This window comes from Astyanax mexicanus, chromosome 1 (genome assembly GCF_023375975.1).
Source record: "Astyanax mexicanus isolate ESR-SI-001 chromosome 1, AstMex3_surface, whole genome shotgun sequence".
In the NCBI taxonomy this organism is placed as follows: Eukaryota; Metazoa; Chordata; class Actinopteri; order Characiformes; family Acestrorhamphidae; genus Astyanax; species Astyanax mexicanus.
The window spans coordinates 20,164,763-20,184,010 of record NC_064408.1 but is presented as its reverse complement, the minus strand read 5'-3'; the positions used below and the strand labels follow the sequence as shown (position 1 = coordinate 20,184,010).

General features: G+C 36.0%; 1 protein-coding gene across 8 annotated transcripts; it reads left to right on the top strand.

The window, feature by feature from the left end:
* Nucleotides 1-435: 435 nt before the first annotated feature.
* Nucleotides 436-17,456, top strand: pax8 (paired box 8). 8 transcript variants are annotated; one of them, XM_007254009.4, is made up of 13 exons: nt 436-605; nt 1,001-1,136; nt 4,934-5,056; nt 6,053-6,194; nt 7,217-7,414; nt 7,556-7,632; nt 7,751-7,876; nt 8,481-8,650; nt 8,926-9,046; nt 9,795-10,037; nt 10,578-10,679; nt 14,502-14,588; nt 16,446-17,456. In XM_007254009.4, the coding sequence occupies exons 2-13, from the start codon at nt 1,115-1,117 to the stop codon at nt 16,514-16,516; spliced, it is 1,482 nt and encodes a 493-aa protein (XP_007254071.2). In that variant the 5' UTR covers nt 436-605; nt 1,001-1,114; the 3' UTR covers nt 16,517-17,456. The 8 variants fall into 8 exon arrangements, with proteins under 8 accessions (XP_007254071.2, XP_007254069.2, XP_022523522.1 ...); XM_007254007.4 differs by having other exon boundaries at nt 6,029-6,194; XM_022667801.2 differs by lacking the exon at nt 9,795-10,037 and having other exon boundaries at nt 6,029-6,194.
* The last annotated feature ends 1,792 nt before the right edge of the window (nt 17,457-19,248 follow it).

Sequence of the window (19,248 nt, the reverse complement as noted above, 5' to 3'; positions counted from 1 at the left end):
TTTAATCGCATCAGGGTGGGTACAACAACAGAGGTAGTTTTCTAAGAGACTGTACTGTCAGTAATGATGGCATTACTCTGCCAATCAAGTATCAAAACTGTGTTCTTCAGGCTGCAGGCCTCAATAAGGCAGCGTTCACACAGCCTCGGGACTGGGGCCCCATCTCTCACTGAGTCTGATCACAGAGAGCCTTAAACAGAGCCCCGGATCTTTGACAAATATTTTCGTAAACGTTTGACGTCTCGCTGTGTTCCTCTGTGTTGTGCGACTTGTTCAAAACACGGAACCATCCGTCTGTACGGCCCGCGTGGGTACCCGCCCCTCCTCCGCACATCGGTCCAGAACCCCGCCCCTGTATCACCGCCGACCAATGGGCACAGTGCGTCGTTTTCACGGCTTTAGCGTGGGAGAGGCGGTGTCTTATAAACACACACAAGCGTGTCAGATGCTCTCGCGCAGGGTTGCAACAATATAGCGCAGAGTCTGTGAGAGGAAAGGTTGAACCCCGGCTAAAGACGAGGAGACACCGTATTTTCATTTTTCCCGTCTACATTTTCTGCTCGTTGGATAATAAGGAACGAACGGACGGTTTTCCTCAGCTGCAGGTAACTATAACTGGTTCAGTGTTTGCTGTGTGGATGTGGTGTATTTGGGTCTATGATGGGGGTCTTCAATTAGATACAGAGACCGCCTTATTAAAATTCTCGTTTTAACCTGTGTAAAAAGAAAAAAATACAAAATTAATTTTATACAAATACAGATAGCCTACATTTTTTAAGTAGAGTCGAGTGGAGGTGTAGGTTACCAGGATAACAAAGAGCCCTAAAATTGGAAAACTTGAAGCCCTGTTTACTTAAAATCAACTGAGGTAAAATAACAAACCTAGCTAGCTAAAAAAAAACATGGCGTTTTAAATAGGCTTAAACTCGCCTCTGCTAGGCCAGGATCTGTTTTAACTAGGATAAACCGCTGTTGACCACTCTAATATGTCCTTTTTCAGAGCTTTTAAAGTGTCCAGGAGATTTTACAGGCGAAGCGAGGCCCCTTATGGACTAAAATACAGAGACAGTGCGGACACTTCCCCCGGACTGCGAGCAAGCCAGAGCCCCGAGCAATGTCCAGCACAAGCGGGCGAGGTAAATAAACTCTGCAGAATTAAATTGACTAAATTATGGTCTGACCAGCAGTCAGTAACGTTACTGCTGCACTTGTAATGTACAAACAAGCAGGTAGTCCCTTACCGCCCCTTGCGCTGTGTATTATAGCTGTACCTATTGCTACTATAATAACCTATATAACTGAATATAGTATTTATTTTGTAAATGTCATTGCAAGTAATATAAGTAATGTAAGTCTACATAAAATTAGGAAAACAAAATACAGTTCTGTAACTCTTCAATACGTTATAGAATGCGTAGACTACTTTAGCCTATTTATAAAAAGACTGCTAAACAAAAAACACATTATAAACTGTAGTAAAAAAAAATATACGGCAGGTTTATAATTAATAAAACACCAACACAAAATGCAACACGAATGGGATGATGTGTTTTAGTACATCCATCTTTCTAAAGGCGCTCTATTCAAGAATGAAGTTTTTCTAAAATATTAAAATACAAATACAATTCATGCTTAATTAATAAATACGTTATTGACAAAATGTTAAAATTCATGCTAGTTTTATGTGTTAATTTCTGTCGCATAGTATCCTCTTTAACTATGTGTAATAATTCATTTTCTATTTAAAGCTGTGTGTGAGTTAGTGTGTTTATGCATGTGTAGTTGACCAAGGCAGGCGCTCTAGGACCTGATTAAAACGTTTAACCGCACCTGTATGTGGGCTATGTGTTGAACAGCAGGGACCGAGGCCTGTATGATTCCCCCGCTATAGAGAATGAAATAGTTAATTGGACAGTGTTTTGGTGTCTGATATGGAATTGGGGGCAATCCGCTGTCACTTCAATTGGCCCAGAGAGAAAGTGAGAGGGGCAGATAGCGCGGTGGGGGACCTGAGAGCAGCCCTGTCATTTTTCATCCTCCCTGCCGTTTCAGACGAGCGTAATTTTGGGTTTACATTGAGGCCCGTTCTCCTGCAGTCAATTAGCCTGAAATCGCTCTGTAGTTTTTAACCCGTTAGTGTCCAACAACTGAACTTTTTCTGCGCTTCTTCTGATTGGTTTAAAGTGTGTATATAAATATATAACCCCGTCAGCTTGATTTATTGTTCAACTGTGTGTATTTTCTTTTATTTTTTAAAAGTATGTCATTTTCGTTCGCCCTTTTCATTTTTTTAACTAAGATGAATTAGGCGGCTGTTCTTCACATTGTGTCTCATTTTTATTATAAATGAAAAAAAAGCTAAAATGATCTCGTGTAAAATTGCGGGGTTTGTAGAAACAACGTTTTTGAGTAACAGCAATAATTACACATTTACATTTGAATTTATTTTGTTTAAAGCCCCGAATTCAGTACAGCAAATTAAGCGACCAAACTCACGTTTCTGTACATGTATTTTTAAAAAATACGTAAACTTGCGCTGAGGCAACATCAGAGAACATATGGAATAAATGATGCAATTACATTTTTTGACAATTACAGGTCCCCCATTTCCACTAATAATCTGCTCTACAATGCAGTCTGTAAATCGTTATCTAAATTATATTAGATTTTTTAAAATATTAAATATTTTTTAAAGTAAAAGATGTGGTCTGTTTTGCTAAATCTTTACTTCTTTTTTGTAAAAACAATTAACTTTACCAATACGTTACTAACATTTAAAAGTTTTTTTTTTAAAGTTAGTAACGTCCCTAACTTATTTTATTGACACATATATATATATATATATATATATATATATATATATACATATATATATATATATATATATCACTAAAGCATATTAACTAGTAGAGTGAATGCTAAGTTCGCTACGCCACTTAAAACCCTTATAACCCGAAACAGATTTTTTTTTTAAATAAAGTATATTTATTATTATTTATTCAACCCCAAGTATTTAAAAAGTTAGTTATACTTTATTTAAAACATTTTCAGTTTCGGTTTCCTGAAAGGGTTTTAAGTGGCGGAGCGAACTTAACATTCTCTCTACTAGTTAATATGCTTTAGTGAAACATATCGTTTTTCTACAGTTAAAAGCAATTACTCACTTTGTAGAATAATTTGTTTAGGCTACTATCATCCTCTTTTACTGTAGGAGTTTAAGTCTATATTTCCAATGGTTTTATTCCAAGACAATACAGTTTTATTGAACAATTAGTATTATTATACTAATATACTGTATATATATATGTATGTGTGTATATATATATATATATATATATATATATATATATATATATATATATATATATATATATATATATATACATATATACATATATATATATATATATATATATATATATATGTGTGTGTATATATATATATATATATATATATATATAGAGAGAGAGAGAGAGAGAGAGAGAGAGAGAATACATTTATAATAAATATAAATGTAAATAAACAAAAGGATAGATTATTGTATATGTATTTTATTTACAACCATTTAGATTCTCATTTTACAGTCTGGCATAAATGACGTCATCATCAATTCTGTGAAAGCAAAAAATCAGAAACGCGTGCAGACAGCTTGTAGAAAATGTTGGGCTAGAGGGGAGGGGGCTGTGAGCTAATCCAAGTAGTGTGTATGTGTGTGTGTGTGTGTGTGTGTGTGTGTGTGTGTGTGTGTGTGTGTGTTTAATATCCTGCCGCTTGCTGGAGCTTGGCGAGCAGAGTCCTCCACACTCGGCCGGCAGCGTTAATGGTGTCGTTTGATGTGGAAATTAAAGCTGGGCTAGAAGGAGGGGGCGAGGCGCTGAAAGGGTTAAATTAAAAGCAATAAGAGAGTTATTGATGCACAGCACGACACTAACAAAACACAGGGTATTTCTATACCTCAAAACCTCAAAACTACACAACAGCACCAGTTCTCTCATTTAAACTGCAGCATTAAAACAGTGAGGATATATTAGCTTGTTCCCGTCGCCTTTTATAACCTATTGTCTCTCTAAAACAGTGACAGTACTTTGGATTGAAAAGCACTTAATTTGTTCAACAAGGGAGATTGGTTTGGGTATTTTATTTTTTTTAATTGTATTAATATTATGACTATATGCCATACAATATTTTAAACGACAATTTAAAATATACCCATATATTTATTTTAATAAATACATAGTTGAAAATCGTAAAAATATGCGCTGGCACTTAAAACAATTGAAAATATAACAAGCTTAATCCAGTAAAATAAACAGTCCTGAATTAACAACAGAAGTGCTAAATGAACAACAGACATGCTGAATTAACACCCACAGTGTGGAATTAACACCAGCAGTACTAAATTAACACTTTAAATTACAAACAAAACAGCAACAGTTATGTATTTAGTGTTCCTTTCAATTGAATTAGGCTATAATTTAACACTAGGGAATTTTGATGTATGAAAATGTTTGGAATGCCTTAAACTAATCCAAATTTCTTAACAAAGAAACACAATTTATACCTAAAGAACTAAATTATAAGATTTTAGTTAGTTTAGTTTTTGATAGTTTTGTTAATAATATTGAATTGTTCCCCTAATGTGCAGTTGTTGCATGACACTAAGAGCCTTAACCATATTTGTGTACATACATACCTAAATACAAACATGTTTAATAGCTATATAGGCATTTTACATATAAAATAACCCCCTATACTTTAGAATGCAGCCCAAAACCGAGGGGGAAACTGACCACTAAATGTTTGTTTGGCTGAAGTGTCTCCTGCTAGAAGATGAGGACAAAGAGTATTTTTCCTAGTTTCTTGGTAGTTAGTAGTTCTTAATATTTTTATTTTTACTTCTGAAACAACCTTCTGCCTTCTGTGTCCCCTTTAGGAAATCTGCAGGAATATAGATCTCAAAGCCGCTGTTGTGACAGATTGCCTATAATGTGGAAGACTTGCACAGAGCTGTGTAGACCCGAGGCTGTCAAAATGCTAGTTAGATCCGACACAAGTGGTCAGTTTCCCCCTTTTGTCAATGTTTAATACGGATAATTTGCCTGTTGCTTGTTGTTACGTGAATTATGCGCATTTGAAGCACTATAGGATATAAATTTTATTATTTTGGTGTGGGCATGTGTTTTGTCCTCAGCATGTTAAATTTTATATCCTGAGGTCCAACTTTTTAAAGCAGGAAAAACGTTATCAGAGTGATCAGATGGTGAAGTAGCATAGTCATTTATACGATTTTCTAAACACAACTGAATCAACTTTTAAAAGAAATACTCCTAAATCTGATCAAATATTTACCTGAATGGTTTTGGTGCACTTGATGTAAACTATATTATCAATATATGCTACAGTCATGTTTATTCTCTTAAACACTAGAGAGTAAATATTGAATTTTCAAAAAATATTAAAAAAGGTATTATTTACAACAATTACTATTTTTATATAGTTTTATATAACTTAGTCTATTAACTATTACCTGCGGCTTTTATTTTGATACCCAATATTTTGTAAATAATTTATTATTGCTAATTAACTGCTGTTGACTTTGCTGTTGTTGATATATCTTTTTATGCTCTCTTAGAACAACACATAACTCATGACAACATATGTATTGTGCTACTTTTAAAACAACCCAATGTGTCACCTTAATTAATAAGCATTCAGTGAGGTCACATTTGTTACTCAACCTTGTATTGCAATTTCACAGCCTGTTTGATATGATCTATGTTGAGTTCTTGGCCTTACAGAAGAGCTACACTAGCTCAAAGTCTGTTAACACGTAATTTTACAGTGTAAACTCAAAATTATGTGTGCATTTTGTTTGTTCACATTGTGTTGTCTTAAATAAATCCAGTAAGCTTTGCTGAGTGTTGTTTTTTTAACATATATGTTGGTTATTTTACACATTAGGAATGCAGTTTTGGGTGCAGGCCAGGTGGCATGACATTTACGTATGTTCATCCCCTCTCTCCCCCAGGGCATGGGGGTCTTAATCAACTAGGCGGCATGTTTGTGAACGGACGCCCGCTCCCGGAGGTCATCCGGCAGCGTATTGTGGACATGGCTCACCAAGGTGTGCGACCCTGCGACATCTCCCGCCAGCTCCGTGTGAGCCACGGCTGTGTCAGCAAGATCTTGGGCAGGTGGGTTTTCTAAAGAGGTTCACAGTCATTTTCCAACACAGTCTGAAGTGCAGCCGACAGTCCAAATAGCAGCACACAGTTCAGATAATAACCAGCTTTTAAAATTGTTATTAGTTTTATTCATTAAATTCTATTGTTTTGGCATTTCTGTTAAACATTCAAATCCAAAAAGCTTTTTAGGCTCCTTTATAATAATGTTAATAATAATGTTGTACTGCTGAAGTATAAAATCTCCTTTTATACTTAATAGGAGATGAAAAAATGTTTAATTAATGTTCTTAATGTTTAACTGTAGCTCAATTAATATAAATATAAAAAACATTTGGTCTATTTAAAGAATTTTTTACTTATGATAATTTACAATTTACAAGATTTGTCCATAAATATTTATATTTTTTATTCTTTGACGTCTCTATATTGTTACAAACACAGCAAGAGTATGTGTGTAAAATAAAGGATAAATATATACATACATTAAGAAGATTAAATTAGTATTTTTAAAATGTATATGTTCATTACACTACTTAAGCCAATCAAAAAAGGCTCCATGCTGCAAAAAGTAATATAAATATATTTTTCTGTGTTTTAAACTATTTTTAATTTGGGTTAATGTACATTAGTATAAGCAGTTTTAGGGTAATTTTGGGGTAATTCCATATATTGTTCAGAATATATATACACACTGAACATTACAGCTGGTATTTTTAAATGGTTTTATGTGTAACAATTAAAAAACAGTACTAAGGAAGTACAAGTACTAAGGAAAAAATCACATATTTTCGCATAACTTATTATTTTTTTTAAATATTCATAATTATACATAAAGTCAGATCTACATGTATAGCTCAATATTTTTTGGTTTCTAGACCATGTAGACATTCCCTGACAATGACGTTGGCTGAGGTCTATTTTTGACCGGCTTTAGCTGTTCCTGGTGGTTTAATCTCTTTGTTGATGTCTGAAAGTTGGTGTTGAATGGTGATGATTTAACCATTCTCTCTTACTCATCTTCACTCCTGCAGATACTACGAGACAGGCAGTATAAAGCCCGGAGTGATCGGGGGCTCAAAGCCCAAAGTGGCCACCCCGAAAGTGGTGGAGAAGATAGCAGAGTACAAGCGGCAGAATCCCACCATGTTTGCTTGGGAGATCAGAGACAGACTGCTGGCAGAGGGGGTCTGTGACAGCGACACGGTGCCCAGCGTCAGCTCCATCAACAGGTAACAATTCAGAGTCCATAACAGTAAGGAATCACTAGCTTTGTAATTTAGTATATAAAAACATTTTGATCATGTTCTCACTCATGTGTATGTAATTCAGTTTTTTAACACAACCATTCCATGGGTTAATATGTATTTCAGGATAATTCGAACAAAGGTACAGCAGCCATTCAACGTGCCTCTGGACAGCAAAAGCCTGAGCCCTGGCCACACATTAAGTACGTTCCACTTTTTCCTGTTTCGTCATAGAAATTCCCCTGTTTTTCATACACTTTTATCTCTTTCATCTTTCCAGCCTGCATATTTAACATCTTTTTTATTGTTTTTCTTTCGTAGTTCCAAGCTCAGCAGTCACGCCTCCCGAGTCGCCTCAGTCGGACTCTCTAGGATCCACCTACTCCATAAGTGGCCTGCTGGGCATTCCACAGGCCAGCTCAGAAGGAAAGAGAAGTCACGATGATAGTGAGTCCTTGGGTCACTTACTCACAACCAGACACTTTACATGTCTACATAGTCCAGCTTGGATAATAGTTAACCTCTGTCCCATGACTTAAAACAGAACCCACTGAATGTACAGTTCATGTAAAAAAAAACATATTGTCAGTTTCTAATGAATTAAACTAGGATAATCAGGTTTATTTTTAACGAAAAAAATAAATTACATAAACAATAACAGTAATGTAACAAAAAAATGCAACATGCAAAAGATTCAATGTGTGCCTTTAACAAGAAAAAAACTTTTATATAATAAGCCCATTAATTTATTAATACCCATTATCAGACCTCACCCCAACTCACTTTACTCCAATAATACACATTACCTAGCCATAAGCACACTGACTCATAAGATAACATTTTATGATAAATTTTGGCATGTCTACATATTTATTTATTTAAAATATTTTAAAATATTTTATATTTTTATTCTAAACCATTGACAGGCACTACATCTGCATGTTTCTTAGTAACATGAAATGTTATGCACTGCAATGCATTGCAACCAACAACAAACACAAACTAGGATCACATTAACTTATTAAGTCTTGTTTATTGTATCATTTCCAAGGTGACCAGGAAAGTTGTCGGCACAGCGTGGACTCTCAGGGCAGCGGAGGTGGACCCAGGAAGCAGCTAAGGCCTGAACACTTCCCCTCCCAGCACCTGGACTGCGGATTCGAGCGGCACCACTACACCTCTGACACATTCAGTCCCACTGTATCCGGCAAAAGCGAACAGGTATATACAGCTGAGTATATTATAATTAGTTACAGTTACCTTTAGAGAAGCTTTCAGTCTCATTCAACTGCCTCAATTGCTTTCATTGTCTTTTAGTGTTGGAGAGGTCTGGAGTACAAATTATACATTTCATTGTATAATATAGAAAATATCACATGATCTGTTAACAACTAATGTATATTAGAAGCCTATGGCAAGGTTCAGTTGTCCATTCCTTTCTAGGGTATTGATGGTATTAAATATTTATAATATTATTTCTCTTTCTATTTCTCCAGTCCCTTTATCCTCTCTCTCTCCTCAACGGTAGTCTGGAGGAGGGCAAGAGCAGCCTTGCAACATCCAGCGCCGCCATTGGCAGAAACCTGGCAACACACCAGGGATATACAGTGGTTGCAGGTGATTAATGTTAACATGACAATACTCTCTCATCCTTTCATTTTCTTTCTGTGTTTTAATCCACAAACATGACAGTACATCCTGCTTACTTACTGAAGACACAAAGCTTGTCATAACCTTTTACATGAATGAGCAAACAAATGTATAGGATAGATAGTCTCTGGATTAAGTGGGTTGCCGTCCCCTGCCATGTTTTATGAAGCACATTTGGCTAGTTACTCTGGCCCTCAGAGAGTTATACAAAAGATCACCAATAGTGACTATTAGAGGCTTGAACTCCAAGCTTATAAATCAGTGATTAATGAGGAAATGACCCATATTGAATCTGGAAATGCCATATTATATGGTAATATGTACACATTTATACAGCTTCAAAACATACAGTTTGTTTTCCAAATTATACAGTCCATACTGAATTGAGTTGGAAAATAGTCTATTCACAATTATGATTGTATTTGTGATGTCACAGAAAAATATACATTTACATATAGTTGTGAACTGTGGATGCACTGTCAGTACCATACCTTAGTTCAAGGCTACTGTTTACTCAGTGTGCTCTTAAAAATAACTTACAAAAAATTGTGAATAAGTTTAAAAAAGAGTTCACAGGGTTTAATTGCACTATTGTTTATCATGACTTTGCATATGCCGTTTGCCGCTGCCACGAATCCATTTCATTTTCACATTAAGTTAATTCCATGATTTCATTCTCTCCACCTGTCCATCGCATGCATGGCTTCCACCTCAGACCCCCTCCAGCCCCTTCCCATCTGCCTGAAACAGGAAATGTCACCCGAGGGGGCCAGCTCCAGCCCCTCCCCCAACATTATCGGCAACCCAGCCTTCTTGGATATGGGCTCCATTTCGGCTCCGTCGCCGGTGTCCGTGGGTAACAGTTGCAGCAGCTCCACACATTTCTCTCATGCCTTCAACTCATTCTCCCATCACACACCAGTGTACGGCCAGTTCAGCAGCCAGTCGCTCATCGCAGGTAATTTCATCCTCCATCTTCATGCACATTTCTGTAGATCCCACTACTGTCAATATCAGTCCTCTATCTTTTAATATCTGTCTCATTTTTGCAACCTCTCAAACTGCAGAGTGTTTATTGTTTACATTTTAATCTTAGAAAAACTAATGTTTTTCAGTCACTATCATAAATAAGCCTGTGATTGTTCTTAATTTAACACACATACATTTCAAAACTATCAAATTTAGTATATGACAGATGATCCTTAATAAAAATAAAAATATTATCTGAAGTGAATTTATACTACAAAATACAGTAGTCATTTTAATTGATTATTGTTCAAATCTTGTTTTTTATCTGGCATCACTCCATAGAACCTTTTTTATTCTAAACCCTTATTATAATAAATGTAAAATATCTAAAATGTAAAATATTATTATAAATGGGCCCTTGTGGTTTTAGGGCTTAAACATTGCCTCATGTTAAGGAACTAAAGCTACCTAATTTGAAAGACTCTCAAACACTAATGTATTCTCTCTTGTTCCTATGTGTGCTTTACAGGGCGAGATATGGTCAGCTCCACTCTCCCAGGATATCCTCCACACATTCCATCAGCCGGTCAGACAGGTTACTCGTCCTCCGCCATCACAGGAATGGTAGCAGGTAATGCCCCTGTCCAAAAGCACAAACTCTGAACACTACGACACACAACGGATGATATGCTCACATCACCAGATATTGCTTTATTATGTTAATCATAAACATGGACAATGTTGATCAGTTTTCCTATAAGCTGTAGTTTTTCATGTGTATAAATTGGAGAAATGGGAAATGGGAGGTTGGGCTTGACTGTTCTGGGCTTGAAAGTACTGTATGGTTCTAGGTCCAAACTATGAGTAAACCTTTCTTCTATGCCTTAAGAATAAAAAAAAAAAAGTAGAATAGAAAGAAAGGAGAAGAATAAGCTGATTTGCATTGTAGTCACAGTTCATGTGGAATGAAAGACCTTGGGGTGTAATATATAGCTGAGATGTTAAGGGGTGAAGCTTTGAAGAACCTTTTATGAAGAACCTGCAAAGCAGTGCTTTTCTACTCCACTTTTTCCTATTAGGTCTAAGTTTAGGTCCAAGCACAGATTAAGCCTTGCATTGGACTAGACTTAATGCACCATTTAAAAATCTCATTAGTCTAGGGCTAGGCTTCATTTAAAGCTGGGAGATTGTAAAAAAAAATTGGCTTGATGGCAAATTAGGTTAGGTGACAATGAATAGTCTGGTTTGAGAGAAGGAAAAGAAAGAAAGAAAGATAGAAAGAAAGAGAGAGAGAGAAAGAAAGAAAGAGTGAGAATGCAGTGAAGGCAGGTTTGGAGATTAACAGGAAGGAGAGGTGGGTTAATGAGTAGCTTTGCTCGCTTTGGTGAACTGCGTCGCGGCAGAGGACGGCCCAGGGGGGACGAAGGAGCGGAGCAAGGGGTTCCGCCCTGCTGCCCATGCGCCCCCAGCCCGACCACACATCGCCATGGGAACTGTGGGGCCCCACTGATGGGAGGGAGCAGAGTAATGGGTGGCACTGGAGGTTCTTAGGAAGGGAAGAGGACTGACCAAATGTACAGTACACATCATGCCATGAATAAATGGCCGCTTTTTAAACATTCATGACTATTACAGTACAGTCTGTGATAGTTTTGGATGTAAATCTCTTGTATTCATGTTTGGAAGTAAAGGTCATGGATGTAGATCATTTCACCTAGGTAAGAAAAGGGTCCTTTGGGATGATGTCATGGACAGTCCCATAATTAAATTTTCAATTTAGGTTTCTTTTAGACAATAGGGTGTTTAATAAGATGCACGAGTGTGAACAATGCAGGACCTGTGTAGAAATCAGTTAGAAAGGTTTTTTCAAGAACTGTTGAAATTCCAAGCCACAAATTATTGAGGAACATTTGTTTTAAGAGTGTAGAACGTGTAGAAGGCTAAATTTGAACTTGATTTGACCCAATTTAGGCAGCTCCTCCTATAATGTATTTTAAATCACCTCAGTAGGCAATAATCATGTGTGAGACGGAGAAAGTGGCGAGGGATTTAGAGAGCAGAGTATGAGAAGAAAAATAAAAAACAAAAATACAGTGGTTGAATTTTTTTAATCTGTAGTGTTAGCTGTTCTCCTCTTCTATGTTAATTTCAAATTGGGAATGGAAAGGTCATGGATGATAAACAATTGTGAAAACAATTTTGGTTTGCTTTCTTAATGAACTTATCAGTGGATGATTCTTATAGGAAATATATTTGTAAATGTATGATGTACAAGTGTGAAACATTTAATAGCTGTTTAATAACTTCAATTATTTGAAGTGAGTTCAAGGCACCAACTAATGAGGAACATTTGCTTTAAGACAATGTTAGAACATTAGAGTCAAGTCAGTTGGGTGTCTTACAACTGAAACTGAAATTAAACTGACCCAATTCTGGCTCTTTTATGAGGTATTTTAAAAATTGCAGGATTCATATTGTGAATGAGAAGAGACAGTGGGCGAGAGACAAAGAGTTTAATACGAGAGAGAGAGAGAGAGAGAGAGAGAGAGAAAGAGAGAGAGAGGGAGAGAGAAAGAAATACAGTTGTCTGTAGAAAATTAGCTTTAAACGGACGCAGCAAAGGTTCATCAATGTGAAAAAGCATTGACTACTAGGGATGAGTTGGTGTGTCTGTCTATCTGTCTGTCTGTCTGTCTGTCTGAGTGTGTGTGTGGTGTGATGGGCCTCCCTCTTTTCAGTTTTTTTTTATTTGAAGTCTGTCCTCCGAAGCGCGAAATGAGAGGGTCTGATTTATTATTTTTTTCTGGTGGGCTTGCTGAGAGGAAGCGTTCATACACAATTACTCACAGAGCAGTGTGTGTGCGTGTGTGTGTGTGTGTGTGTGTAAAAGAGAGAGAGAGAGAGAGAGAGAGAGTGAGAGAGACAGAGAGACAGAGAGTGTATGGGGGGGTTAGGGAGGCTATGCAGAGGGGATTCAATCCTGCCAACATAATTACCAATTAGATATTGGAATGTTAAAAAAAGAAAGAAAAGGGGGAGAGGGGATGGAAGGAGAGAGAGAGGGACAGAGAGAGGGAGTGCGTGAAAGGTTAAAAGAGGAAGTGAGGGACGGAGGGAGGAAGAGAGGACGGGGGCCGACGCTAGAGAAGGGACGCCGGGTGTACGCACCAGTGAGCGGAGGGATTTTTGCCCCCAGTCCTCCACCTGGACGCTGGATTAATGGTTTACAAGGCGCCTTTAACCGTTGGGTGAATGATGTGCTAAGGCGGTACATAGACTGGCAGAAGGACAAACAGACGTCCGAGAGTTGCATGATAAACAGCCACCCTATACGTGCTTCATAAACAAGCATTATAATATCTTTTAGATGTGTATCTCTCTTCACACTAGTAGTGTGACACAGTACAGTACTACTGGCTTTATTAACAATAACCCAAACAACCCATACAGTAATAAATGCATGTTAAATGATTCATAAGGGTTCATCTCCATTTTATAAATATGATGTCAGGTCCAGTTTTATTTTTAACACACCTGTGTCACATATGTTAAAATGATCTGATATGGGCTATTGTTATCTCCTGTGTGAACAAAGCCTTTGCCTCTTAAGCATACAGCAGTTTAGCCTTCCCCTTTTACACTAAAGCTAAAAGAACCTAATACTCAGCAACAAAGAGTAGAGGTTATGTGAATACAGATCCGGAAAAAAATAAGAGACCATTTAAAAATTATGAGTTCCTCTGATTTTGCCAAATTGAAAACCTTTGGAATAGAATCAAGAGGAAGATGGATGATCACAAGCCATGAAACCAAGCTGAACTGCGTGAATTTTTGCACCAGGAGTGGCATAAAGTTATCCAAAAGCAGTGTGTAAGACTGGTGGAGGAGATCATACCAAGATGCATTAAACTGTGATTTAAACCAGGGTTATCGCACCAAATATTGATTTCTGAACTCTTAAAACTTTATGCATCTGCAAATAAATGTTCTAAATGACAATATTCTTATTTGGAATTTTGGAGACATGTTCTTCTAGTTTATAGAATAAAACAACATGTCCATATTACTCAAGCATATACCTATAAATAGCAAAATCAGAGAAACTGATTCAGAAACTGAAGTGGTCTCTTAATTTTTCATAAAGGAACAGTAACAAAAAATGACCTGTATCATTTTAGAATAAAAATAGTTGGACATTTGATCATGAAGAAAAAATGACTTTAGTAAATAAATTGTAATGTAAGCATGTGGGTGTTTTAGCTGATTTAAATTGGATCTTGTTTTGCACAAATGTCCTTGAAATGTTTGAATGTGTTAATGTTATATTACAATGTAGTCTGTATAACTGTGTAAATGCCTCATTGAAGTCTATACAAGTGTTTATCTATCTATCTTTCTGTCTAAAATGTTAATGTGTGTGTTAAATAGTGCTTTATCTGCTTGTTCCTCACAGGTGCGGAGTACTCAGGCCAGACTTACACACACTCGCCCTACACGTCTTACAGCGACGCGTGGAGATTCACCAACTCCAGCATACTAGGTAGGCCAGAATTTTTAAAAACCTAAAAGTAGGCTGGGCTTCATTATTAAACAACGAGAAATATACTGGGCTGATTTTTGCTATGTTTAACATTAAATTACAAACCATTAAACAAAATCAGATTGGGGTGGTGATATTTTAGGTGCAGGGTCAAAGGTGGCTTAGAGTGGTTACTGAACACTGTGCACTAAGTGGCACTGAAAACATCATTCACATTTTTTATGTAATAACAGTAACAGGCTGGAAAGTTTTATTGGCTTAAGTGCCATTGTTTTTCCTTGTTACTGTTTTGGAAATAAAACACTTTTGCTCGACAGTGACAAAATGTTTTGGAAAGTGGTCACCATTTGCTGTTAATGTAGATGATTTAGCATTTTTATGTTGAACCGGTTCTCTCTCGTCAGTTAAGAACTTTGGCCTCTGTAAGTTGTAAGCTTTTGTTGGAGGACGTTTGGAAAATTATCAATGACCTGTACACAAATTAAAGAAGCCGTCATGCAGCTCTTACACAGGGTTTCAGTCACATGCTTCCTAGTGGACTGCAGACACACACACACACACACACACACACAGACACTAGCTCAGACACTTAACTTAAGGTGGGCACCGAGTTTGCTTGCTGACAAACAGCCGGCTTGTGTCATTTGCTGTAGGTTGTTCAGCCTTTTTAGAGGACATACAGGGCAGTCACAAGACAGCCATTAACTCTAAGCCAGGTGATGGCTTAGCTTTAAACAAACAAATTACAAATCATGCTGATTTAGTTCAGTGTTACAGTGATGTGCAATTATATTTCATTATATTTATGATAAAAAATAATCCAATGTTTATTTCATAATAAAATAATAACATATTTAAAGTACAATAGTATTATCTTAAATGTTTTAGATTTTGTATATTTTAAGTATTCTGCACAAATTATATTTAACTGTTTACATTTTTTAAAGTTTATATTCATATTAGTGTAGTATGATATGGTGGAAATAATGACTTCCAATAGGCTTCCACCATATCATAATGTTTAATGCATTTAACATGATTAGTACAAAGTATTGATATGTACCTTGTACTGTATGTTATCTTATTCAGTAAAATCTATTTTAACAAGTTTAATACTAACTATTTTAAAAAGGGAATTTGAAGAGTATTGACTATTTTAACATATTCAATAAAAATAGTGCCCTTTAAGTTTATTCTTTTTTTTTTTTATAAATAATAACAGAGGTATTAGACAGCTGTGTAAGAGTATTAGTGGTATATAGGTTTTATAACAGGAATCTAAAAATAAAGAAAAAGTAAGTTTCATTGAGTTGGGTTTAATAGCAAGACTATATTTAAACAAAAGATAAAAACAGAATTGACATATTTTACCATCCTCACGTATACTAAAGTAAAGTAGAAAGTAAATGTTTTAATACACATATTTAATGTTTCCTTAATATGGTAGACCATGTGACTATTATTCCTTACTAGTTATGCAACCATAATTGTGTAGTATAGTATAGTGTTTCATTTTACTTTTAAATTAATTTGGTTGGCTGTTCAAATAAAAAACAATAAAATTAAATGTGCAGCAACTCCCCTAACAAGGAATAGACAAAAAAGAATAGATTTTAGTAAGGACTAAATTGGAACTAGTAGGGTAGTTGTATAAAAGTGTAGAAATTATTTTTTTAACAACGTATACTACTAAAATAATTCTTAAGTATTTCCCAACCTTGACACTTTATGGAACTAAAGTTTGCAACATATTTTCTTTTAGAATACTTAGAAAACGGTTTAAAATCTTTTTTAGGGTAAAATATTACACTTTTCTTTTTTCTCACAGTCGTGTTAAATCTCTGTCTCCCCCTGCAGGCTCCCCGTACTACTACAGCTCTGCGCCCCGGTCCGCCCCACCTTCCACCGCAGCTTACGACCACCTCTAGCTCCACACTGGAGCTCTGTGAACATTCAGTGGACTCATTTACAGCGGGTATATAGAAGGAGAAGGACACGGAGGAAGACCAGCAGTGTTCATGGACAATACATGCGGTTGCCTGAATGACTGTTCTTTGATTATTTATTCACTTGGTTGGAAACCTCGACCAGGACACACTTACAAAACGCACAAGTTTACACTCTCCTCTGAAACAGCCCCGGGTTTCTCACTCAGATCACCATCCTGGTTCATAAGCTACGGATTTCCCAACAGCCAAAGATCATCTTCTGTCATCCAGTCACACACTGCTGTTGATGAAATGTCCTGTTCACGACCCAAGAGGAAATTAAATGGCTGTTAGGGCTTATTCAGTTATTCATTCATTCGTTCGTTCATTCATTCATTCATTCATTCATTCATTCATTTATTTATTCATTCATTCAGGTCTTTGTTCTTGCTTTCTGTTTAAAGTCTGAACAATTTAAGTTCTCCATCAACTTCATCATCATCTTAATCATCTTCATTATCATCATCATCATCATCATCATCATCATCATCATCATCATCATCACTCTCAGAAGTGTCCGAAATCAGTTTTCTGAAAACCGTTGTTTATCTTCTGTGAACTGAAATACTACAGATCGGTTTATCGTGTTTGGGGCCATGTGTAAATAATGTAGAAAAGGAAAAACCCTTATTGAAAATTCCCTTTAATGCTACAAATAATTAGGAGTGGATTTTATTGGGGCGGATTAGTAAATTGTAAAAGACATTTAAAAAAAGGTTTTAAAAATCGTTTATTTCCCCCTTCCCTATGTACTATATTTGTTGTCAAATGGGGTTGCAGAAATCTGTGATTAAACTATTTCTTTTTATTGTACTGTCACTTATATGATTAATCAATTTCTACAGAATTATTTTTAATTAAATAAAGCATGACAAATTGACTTTTTCTTCTTTTAAAACGAAACAAAAAAACAATGAATCAAAGAAAATAGTGTTTTAGGAATGCAGCAGCATCAACAACGGCAACTACAACGCACTACACAATTTAGCCATTTATTCAATTTATTAAGAAAGCTGTGAGGCTATTTAACGTGAATTTTATTAATTGAATATTATATTTACTCAAACTGTGTTAACGTTTTGAGAAAATTAATCGAAATAACGGAGTGAAATTAATTTGGTAAAAACTGGTCTTCATATTTTTATTTATCTCAAGTTCAGCGTTTAAAATTATTATTATTATTATTATTATTATTATTATTATTATTATTATTATTATTATTATTATTATCATTATTATCTAACGCTATTAAAGCTATTCTGCGCGGTTTCGCTAGTCAGCGGTTTAACGTAACGCTGTAAAGGGACAAAAGCAATGATCCTGAAAACACGCGCATCTGTTTAATTTCCTTTTTTATTTTCTGCTTGGTGGGCTTTTATTCGCCATTATTTCTGCGCTCGTCGAGACCCTCATTACAGCGGCGCTTTAACGAGGCCACGCTCTGACGCGCGCGCGCGCGGCCCACCTGGATCCAGCAGCCCCGCCCTTACGCAATGGGCGCGCGCCGGTTTAAAACGGCACATTTCAACCCAAAGCAAAAGAGCAGGGCTTTTATAGAGACTTATCGGAAGTGTGTGAGATGCTCAGCACGAAAAAATGTTGTAAAAGAGGGAGGATGAGCTAAACTAAGAGTTTACAGAGTCAGTAAATCTGCTGCCAAACTAAAATAATAAGTACAGATTTGTATTTAAAAGAGTACAAAGCTTGTCGCTGGGGATGTACCCTATATTAAGGTACAATTGATTACCTTTCAGTGAAAGTCTTTTTTGTACTCATGTTTTTGTACCAGTAAAGATTATAAACATTATAAACATTATCATCAGCTAAATATGTCAAGAACTCGATCCAAAATTGTCTGGCTTTCAAATGAAAAATGTGTAACGAATATACATATATAATGTTTATTAGTACAGTGATACAGAATATAAAATTCACTTTTGGCTGGTTAAATGGTACAAATCTCTGCTTTCTGCTGTTTGGACAGACTTTGTACTTCAGAAGGAACACATCTGACCCTGTAAAGACCAATATTATACCTTTGAAGGTACAATTTTGAAAAACAAGTAGCAATTTTGTTTTTTTGCAGTAAAATTAGTTACTTACATTTTGGAGAGGTTGGAGACGCCAAAAAAAAGTAAAGCAGCTGTCTGTTCACCATCTTCTTCAGCTTAAATACATTGAAATCAGTAGGAGGAACCCACTACAAATTTGTGGTGGTGAAAGTAGACCCATGGTGACTTCAACAAGCTTCAACAACAGAAAATGTTGGAGGACATAAGTCTTCAGTTGTGATATGAAGTTATATCTAGTGGTCAATATCAATATAAAATGTGTCTGCAGTATAGTTGTTTAAATTTCATGCAAACACTATTTAACCATACATTTTTAAGATTTACTTATTGTCTTTATGTTTAGCTGAGGTAAAGATTAAGCTGTCCACCGTGTCATGGTAAAATATTACAGGAACTAAAATAATTTAAAAGGTCGCCATGAACAATTCAAAATGTTTGTGACTTTAGGCAATCCTATCTTTGCTCACCCTGTCATGCAGCTCACCATGCAGCATTACAGAAAATGAAAAAGTAAAATTTCACAAAAAATAGGATTTAATTGAAAATCTCTGGAATATAATCAAGAAGAAGGTGGATGACAACAAACCATCAAACCAAACT

Coding starts and splice junctions, on each gene's coding strand:
- pax8 (XM_007254007.4), top strand. CDS start 1,115: ATGTCCAGCACAAGCGGGCGAG. Junction 6,195..7,216: donor GTCAGCAAGATCTTGGGCAG/GTGGGTTTTCTA, acceptor TCACTCCTGCAG/ATACTACGAGACAGGCAGTA. Junction 9,047..9,794: donor GGGATATACAGTGGTTGCAG/GTGATTAATGTT, acceptor CTTCCACCTCAG/ACCCCCTCCAGCCCCTTCCC.